The following is an 8,576-nucleotide window of genomic DNA, read 5'->3' on the forward strand; positions in this document are numbered from 1 at the left end:
CACTTGGGGAGAGGCCACTGTGGCCAACACCCTACTTCTCAGATGGAGAAACTGAGGCCAAGAGAGGGACAGGGTCTGCGTTGGAGCCATCAGGGGTTCTAAAAGCCTCACACTGCTGTGGGTCACTTCCCACCCACCCACCGTCCACGCTCCTCCACACATGCTCTTTCTGCCCCTGCCAGGTTCCCACTTCTACCGCTTCCATCTTCCTCTTTCTAATTTTTTTTTTTTTTTTTAAAGAGTCTGGGTCTTGCCGTGTTGCCCAAGCTGGACTCGAACTCCTGGGCTCAAGCAATCCTCCCACCTTGGCCTCCCAAAGTGCTGGGATTACAGGTGTGAGCCATTGCACCTGACTTTCTCTTTCTCTTTTTACCTATCCTCTTCCTTTCCTTTTTTTTTTTTGGAGATGGAGTCTGGCTCTGTCACCCAGACTAGAGTGCAGTGGCGCGATCTCGGCTCACTGCAACCTCTGCCTTCCAGGTTCAAGCGATTCTCCTGCTTCAGCCTCCCAAGTAGCTGGGACTACAGGTGCATGCCACCATGCCCAGCTAATTTTTGTATTTTTAGTAGAGATGGGGTTTCACCATGTTGTCCAGGCTGGTCTCAAACTCCTGGCCTCAGGTGATCCTCCTGCCTTGGCCTCCAAAGTGCTGGGATCACAGACCTGAGCCACTGCACTTGGCTTTCTAGTTCTCTTTTTACCTATCCACTCCCTTTCTAGTCGGCTTTCCTAAGACCTCCTCCTCCCTCTCTTTATGTCTCTGGCTGCTGGATTCCACCACTTCAAGTGGGAAGGATGCAGTTTCCGGTTTCGGGAGCTAAGTGGCCCTGTGATGGTGTCTACTCACGTATCCTTGTAAGGTATCAGCTCTTCCCTCGTAAAACAGGGTTGGTAATCCCGGCCTTAACTATTTCCCTGTATAGAGCGTAAAGATTGGGTGTTTCGGTTGGGCGAGGTGGCTCATGCCGGTCATCCCAGCACTTTGGGAGACTGAGGCGGGTGGATCACTTGAGTTTAGGAGTTTGAGACTAGGTCAGCCAACATGGTGAAACCCCGCCTCCACTAAAAACATAACAATTAGCCAGGTGTGGTGGTGGGCACCTGTAATCCCAGCTACTTGGGAGGCTGATACAGGAGAATTGCTTGAACCTGGGGGAAGGAGGTTATCGTGAGCCAAGATCGTGCTACTGCACTCCAGCCTGGGTGACAGAGAGACTGTGTTTCAAAACAAAAGCAACAACAATGACAACAACAAAACACTGGGTGTTTTGTCCTGGTGTGGTGGCTCACGCCTGTAATCCCAGCACTTTGGGAGGCCGAGGCGGATGAAACAGTTGAGGTCAGGAGTTTGAGATCAGCCTGGCCAACATGGTGAAATTCCATCTCTACTAAAAATACAAAAATTAGCCGGGCATGGTTGGGGGGGGCCTATAATCCCAGCTACTCAGAAGACTGAGGCACAAGAATTGCTCGAACCCAGGAAGTGGAGGCTGCAGTGAGCCGAGATCAGGCCATTCCACTGCAGCCTGGGTGACAAAACGGAAAAAAAAAAAAAAAAAAGATTGGGTATTTTGTGTTTTTTAAGGCTTTGGAAAAGCCCTTAAAGGGTATTACTAATCTGGTTTGAAGCACCCAACCCCACACAGTCCCACCCAATGACCTTCTGCTCGCCCACTCCTGTTGCAACATGGGGATGGTGGGCATCCCCGCCCTATTTACCCCATACTCACTCTTCTCCTGAGTGCTGCCTCTGCCTGGCCATCCTTTCTCCCTTACTTCCTCCCCTCCACACACCACACTCCCAGCACCCACTGAATGAGAAAATTCAGGCAGTCACCCGGCATCCCCTCTGAATCACTGGGGAGCAAAAATAGAAGAACTGTCATAAGACGTCATGATGAGCTGGGCACAATGGCTCATGACTGTAATCCCAGTGCTTTGGGAGGTCAAGGTGGGAGGACTGCTTGAATCCAGGAGTTGGAGACCAGCCTGGGCAACATAGGGGTACCCCGTCTCTACCAAAAATTTAAAAACTTAGCCGGGTGTGGTGGCCTGCACCTGTAGTCCCAGCCACTCAGGAGGCTGAGGCAGGAGGATTGCTTGAGCCCAGGAGTTGGAAGCTGCAATGAGCTATGATCACGCCACTACACTCCAGCCTGGGCAACAGAGTGTGACCTTATCTCAAAAGAATTTTTTTTTTTTTTTTTTTTGCCAGGCACAGTGGCTCACGCCTGTAATCCCAGAACTTTGGGAGGCTGAGGTGGGTGGATTACCTGAGGTCAGGAGTTCGAGAGCAGCCTGACCAGCATGGTGAAACCCCATCTCTTCTAAAAACACAACAATTAGCAAGACATGATGGCGGGTGCCTGTAATCTCAGCTACTGGGGAGGCTGAGGCGGGAGAATCACTTGAACCTCGGAGGTGGAGGTTGCAGTGAGCCAAGATCGCGCCACTGCACTCCAGCCTGGGCGACAGAGATAGACTTCGTATAAAAATAAATAAATAAATAAATAAGTAAATACATTTTTAAAGACAAAAGCCTCTGCATGTAAAAAGGGTCTTCCCATGACTTTTCTCACTTAATCCTCTCTAATTGCTCTGCCAGCAGAGGATGGGAAGGTAAAGGCAGACAGGGACAGGTGCCAGGCTAATGAAGCCCTGAGTTGGGCTCTCAGCATTTTTCACTCTGTAAGCACAGGTAGTGAGATCAGGTGCTGCCAAGCTCCCTGACTTCAGTCTTGCCTCCATCAGGGGACCTGCCTGCTGACTTTCTCTGTGTATACACTGACCCAAGTTGTGCTCTGCGAGCAAAACCCGCAGAGGAGTCTCTGGTCCAGAGGAAATTGTCTCAGAGTCGATCCATCATCTATCCATTCTGCAAACGCCGGCCATGGCACAGGTGATTTGCTCGGCACTTGGCGGGTATAGAAATTGATGTCAAGGTGTTCAGGTCAAGCATGAGACTGAGACACAGACACCCAGCTGGCCACCAAGTGACAAGTGCCACTGTGCTCCCACTATGCCACTGTGTGGGTCCTGCATTGGTGTGTGCCCTGGAATCCCAGAGCGGGAAGTTGGAGAAGGGGAATAGGAGAGAACCGTAGGGAGGGTTTGGGTATGGGAGTGTGGGAGACCGCACAAATGTTTCTTATGATTAGGAATAATTGACTCCTGTCAGTAACAAGATGAACCTCTGATCAATTAAGCAGCTGACCAGTCGTTACCTCCTCCTCCTTCCTCTTGTTACCCAATAAATATAAAGGGCTGTAGAGGTTCAGGGGCTGCTTTTGCTCCATAGCATCAGGGAGCTCTCTTCACCCTTTGCTGCCTTTCCTTAAAACAGTTTCTTTTGTTTGTTATCATTTCTACGTTGATCCCTTTGTTCAGTCTTGTAATGACGGTTTCACGCGGTAACAGTAGTAATTGCTGTAATGACGGTCTCAAGCAGTAACAGTAGTAACTGCTGGAGAAAGGGTCTCAAGTAGTAACCATGGCAGTCAGCCACATGTGAGTAGGGGGTGAAGGGAGTTTCTGAGCATGAGGTCCTGAGCTGGGATCCTGGAATGCGGGGTGGAGTGAGGTGGGAGCTATGTCCCACTCTCTCACAAAGTTGCCTCAGTCTCTTACAACTGAACTGGACGTTATGACTTACAGGCTTCTGCATAGTTGCCGGTGCCGTCCGTCCTCCAACCTCAGTGCAGCTGTCAGCTATGAGTCCCTCCTGGACTTTCCTCCTGGCACAATTGGCCAGTTTTCCAGTGATTTTGTTTGTTTTCTTTTTCTTTTATTTTTTTGTAAAGATGGGGTTTTGCTATGTTGAGCAGGCTGGTCTTGAACTCCTGGGCTCAAATAATCCTCCCACCTTAGCCTCCCAAAGTGCTGGGATGACAGACATGAGACACCTCCTCACCCAGCCTTGTTTTTTTTTGTTTTTTGTTTTTTTTAAGAGACAGGGTTATGCTCTGTCACCCAGGCTGGAGTTCAGTGGTGCTCTCCTAGCTCACTGTAGCCTCAAACTCCTAGGCTCAAGTGATCCTCCTGCCTCAGCCTCCCGAGTAGCTAGGACTACAGGCACATACCACCATGCCTGGCTAATTTTTCTATTTCTTTTGGAGACAGGGTCTTGCTGTGTTGCCCCGGCTGGTCTCAAACTCCTGGCCTCAATCAATCCTCCCGCCTCAGCCTCCTAAAGCGCTGGGATTACAGGCATGAGCCACGGCTCCTGGCCCCTGGTTTCTCCTATGTTTCCCTTCCTCCCACCTACCCCCACACACCTTGTCCTGGGTCCGGGTCCCCAAAGCAGACCCTGAGACGGGGATTCATGGGCTTGTTGTTTATTAAGAGATGCTTCCACGAGAGACCGTCAGGGGACTGGGAATCTGGTCAGGGGAAGGGGCCAAGCCAAGTCCTGCTGCACAGAGGGTTACAGATTTGACCCAGCTGGAAACTCAGGAAACAGGGTTGGTCATGCTGGACCTGGAGTCAGCATCCCTCTGGCAGGCATTGGCCACCCCAGAGGATGTAGTTTTCCAGGCACTTCCTACTTCCCTAGAGCCTTGGTGACTAAGTGGCTCTGGCAACTTGAAGGTGCGGGTGATGGCTGTTGGGACTTCAAGGCCACCAAGAGCTGATGGAAAGCGGCCCTGAGAGCATCTGCTTTGCTCTGTCAGTAACTGTCATGGATTGATTGATTGATTGAAAGACAGGGTGTTGCTCTGTTGCCCAACCTGGAGAGGCCGTGGTGTGATCACAGCTCACTGCAGCCTTGAACTCCTGGGTTCAATTCATCCTTCTAAGGGAGGAGACCACCCCTCATGTTGTCTTATGCCCAATTTCTGCCTCCAAAGAAAGAAGAAGTAAAAACTAAAAGGGAGAAATGAAATCCACAGGCAGCCAGCCCGGCACCGCACCCTGGGCTGGTAGTTAAAGATAGACCCCTAACCTCATCGGTTGTGTTATCTACAGATTACAGACATTGTATAGGAGTGCACTGTGAAAATCCGTATCTTGTTTTGTTCCGATCTAATTACCAGTGCATGCAGCCCCCAGTCACATACCCCCTGCTTGCTTAATCAATCACGACCCTCTCACATGCACCCCCTTAGAGTTGTGAGCCCTTAAAAGGGACAGGAATTGCTCACTCGGGGAGCTCAGCACTTGAGACAGGAGTCTTGCCAATGCCCCTGGCCGAATAAACCCCTTCCTTCTTTAACTCGGTATCAGGAGTTTTGTGTGCAGCTCGTCCTGCTACACTTCCACCTCAGCCTCCCCAAGAGTGAGACTACAAGCCTGCACCACCATGCCTGGCTAATTTTTTTATTTTTTGTAGAGACAGGGTCTTGCTATGTTGCCCAGGCTGGTCTCAAACTCCTGGCTTCAAATGATGCTCCCACTTGAACCTTCCAAAGCGCAGGGATTATAAGCATGAGACACCGAGCCCAGCTAATCTCTCATTGACTGTTACGCACACTTGATCAAAAATCTGTCTCCCCATTAGAATCCTCCCAGTGCCTGGCGCAGAGCACATGCCTAACAAAGAATCGGGTGAATGAATGAAAGAATGAATGAATGGAAGGGAGAAGACAGGGATGACTCTGCCCATTTTCAGCTGAAGTAACTGAGGCTCAGGGAGGTGAGTGATTTATCCAGGATCCCACAGGGAGTAGCCAACACAGCCAGGGTCCCATGGGCCTTCTGACAATGCATCTAACACCTGTGAACTTGGCCTAGGTGCAGTGATGCCCCCTCCCCCAGCTCTTTTGTTCGGAGCCCAAAATAACCCTTGACTCAGCTGGGCAACAACAGGACAACAACTTCCTCTTTCCAGACCACAGGCCTCAGGATTTTCAAGGAAGCGTGGAGGAGGCTCTGGGGCGTGTTTCCTTCTAGCTGCCCCATAAAGGGCAGAGGGAGGGAGTTTGGGGTGCTCTGCAAGGACCCAAGCTTTTTATCCCCAGGTCCTTTCCTCCCGCACGTTGGCTTTGAGCCCCGAGCTGGTGCTTCTGCTCTCTGGGACATGGCAGGCCCAATGACCATCGTAACCAGCCTTCTGTTCCTTGGTGTCTGTACCCACCACATCATCCCTACGGGTAAGACCTCGGGCAGGATGCAGTTCCAAGGGCGTGGCTAGGATGGCACAGTGGAGGGTGCAGGACTGACCAGCCTGGGGCTGGAGGAAAGCGCTGGGGAAAGGGCAGCCCAGTGAATGGACTGGTGGTGTTTGGTGCAGGGTTCAAGCTCCAGCTCTGAGGCCCAGAGCCGAGGGGAGGCTGGGAAAAGACATGGCTTCTCTCTCTCTCCTCGTCTAGGCTCTGTGGTCATCCCCTCTTCCTGCTGCATGTTATTTCTTTCCAAAAGAATTCCTGAGAACCGAGTGGTCAGCTACCAGTTGTCCAACAGGAGCACGTGCCTCAATGTGGGAGTGATGTGAGTATCCTTCATGGGCATGTGGCAGGAGAGGGGCTGGGGCAGGTACAACTCCAGTGTCCCTGAGAAGCAAGGTCAGCCGGCCCTGGCTCTGTGCATCCCTGGAGAAGTCACCTCCCCTCTCTGGTCCTCAATTTCCTTGCCCATAAAACTAGGAGGAGGATATATTTATTTTTTTATTTCTTCTTTTTTATTTATTTATTTTTTTTTTTTGGGAGATAGGGTCTTGCTCTGTCATCCAAGCTGAAGTGCAGTGGCATGATCATAGCTCATTGCTTTGCAGCCTCAACCTTCTGGGCTCAAGTGATCCTCCCATCTCAGCCTCCCAAAGTTCTAGGATTACAGCCATGAACCACCACACCCAGCCAGGAGGATTTTTTTTTTTTTTTTTTGAGACGGAGTCTCACTCTCACTCAGGCTGGAGTGCAGTGGTGCGATCTTGGCTCACTGCAACCTCCGCCTCTCAGGTTCAAACAATTCTCATGCCTCAGCCTCCCAAGTAGCTGGGATTACAGGTGCGCACCACCATGCCTGGCTAAGTTTTGTATTTTTAGTAGAGACAGGGTTTCACTATGTTGACCAGACTGGTCTCGAACTTCTGACCTCAAGTGATCTGCCCATCTCAGCCTTCCAAAGTGCTGGGATTACAGGCATGAGCCACCAAGAGAAGGATTTAGATTCAATATCTACTGAACACCAAATATACCATGAGGCACCATTCGGGGGCACAGCACAATGTCTTATCTAATTCTCTCAACAATTCTATGGGGTAGGGATGGTTGTTCCCATTTTACAGAGGACAACTGAGGCTCAGGAAGGCGACTTGCTCAAGGTTACATGGGTCGACATGTGTCTGTCCTCCAAATAGCTTCATAGGTAGTAACTGTGAGCTCATTTTGTAAACAGAGGCATGAAGTAGAAATACAATGATAAGACCAGGTGCAGCATCTCACGTCTGTAATCTCAGTGCTTTGGGAGGCTGACCTAGGAGGGTTGCTTAAGGCCAGGAGTTTAAGACCAGCCTAGGCAATATAATGAGACTCCGTTTCTGCAAAAAATAAAAAAAAAAATTTAAAAAAATAGCTGGGCATGGTGGCATGTTCCTGTAGTCCCAGCTACTCAGGAGACTAAGGCGGGAGGACAGCTTGAGCCTGGGAAGTTGAGGCTGCAGTGAGCTATGATCACCACTGCATTGCAGCCTGGACGACAGAGTGAGACCATGTCAAAAAATGAAGGTGACATCATCTCAGCAACTTGCGAGGATGCCTTACTGTCTCTGGGCGTCCACATCCTCCCCACCATGAAGTTGAGTGGCCCAAGGTCCCTGTCGACCTCAGCTAATCCCCTGCCCCTTTCTTCCACAGCTTCACCACCAAGAAGGGCCAGCAGTTCTGTGGCGACCCCAAGCAGGCGTGGGTCCAGAGGTACATGAAGAACCTGGATGCCAAGCAGAAGAAGGCTTCCCCTAGGGCCAGGGCAGTGGGTGTCAAGGGCCCTGTCCAGAGATATCCTGGCAACCAAACCACCCACTAATCACCGCCCAGCCCTCCAGCCCTGAGTCTGGGCCTGGGCTGCTTGGCGGGCTGCTCGGGGTCTGGGGAAGCCATAGTGATGGGGGGAAGAACTAATTTTCCTGTTTCTTAGCAACACTCTCCAGGGATGTGTCTCTGCTATGAAAAACTCGAGGGAGCAGGTGATGTGGTCCCCGGGAGCTGAGCAATGGCTCCAAGCATCCAAAGCCCCTTGCCTTTCTGGAGCTGGGTGAGAAGATCCCAGGAGAGCAGTGGCGACTCTTTGCCCTTCTCCTCCTGACCTGATGCTTTTTTTTTTTCCCTGAGACAGAGTCTTGCTCTCTCACCCAGGCTGGAGTGCAGTGGCACAATCTCAGCTCACTGCAACCTCCGCCTCCCAGGTTCAAGTGATTCTCGTGTCTCAGCCTCCCAAATACCTGGGACTACAGGTGTGCGCAACCACGCCCAACTGATTTTTGTATTTTTAGTAGAGATAAGGTTTTACCATGTTGGCCAGGCTGGTCTCAAACTCCTGGCCTCAAGTGATCCACCTGCCTCAGCCTCCGAAAATGCTGGGATTACAGGTGTGAGCCACCGCACCCAGCCTACTCAAACTTTTATGTTGAAAAAAAAAAATA

General features: G+C 51.0%; 1 protein-coding gene and 1 pseudogene across 5 annotated transcripts in view; one reads left to right on the plus strand and one right to left on the minus strand.

The window, feature by feature from the left end:
• LOC117072221 overlaps window positions 1–3,665 on the minus strand; it is a 24,306-nt pseudogene extending 20,641 nt beyond the window's left edge.
• CCL24 (C-C motif chemokine ligand 24) overlaps window positions 1–8,363 on the plus strand; it is a 15,078-nt gene extending 6,715 nt beyond the window's left edge. For 2 of the 5 annotated variants that reach the window (XM_033193605.1, XM_033193606.1), the window contains 4 exons: window positions 5,499–5,633; window positions 5,732–6,090; window positions 6,310–6,427; window positions 7,792–8,363. In XM_033193605.1, coding sequence (XP_033049496.1) covers window positions 6,018–6,090; window positions 6,310–6,427; window positions 7,792–7,960 — 360 coding nt within the window. In that variant the 5' untranslated portion in view covers window positions 5,499–5,633; window positions 5,732–6,017 and the 3' untranslated portion in view covers window positions 7,961–8,363. The remainder of the gene's footprint in view (window positions 1–5,498; window positions 5,634–5,731; window positions 6,091–6,309; window positions 6,428–7,791) is intronic. The other 3 variants (XM_033193609.1, XM_033193610.1, XM_033193608.1) reach the window with 2 other exon arrangements.
• Window positions 8,364–8,576: the final 213 nt, after the last annotated feature.

The sequence above is a fragment of the Trachypithecus francoisi genome, unplaced genomic scaffold, assembly GCF_009764315.1.
Source record: "Trachypithecus francoisi isolate TF-2019V2 unplaced genomic scaffold, Tfra_2.0 Lachesis_group4, whole genome shotgun sequence".
Classification (NCBI taxonomy): Eukaryota; Metazoa; Chordata; class Mammalia; order Primates; family Cercopithecidae; genus Trachypithecus; species Trachypithecus francoisi.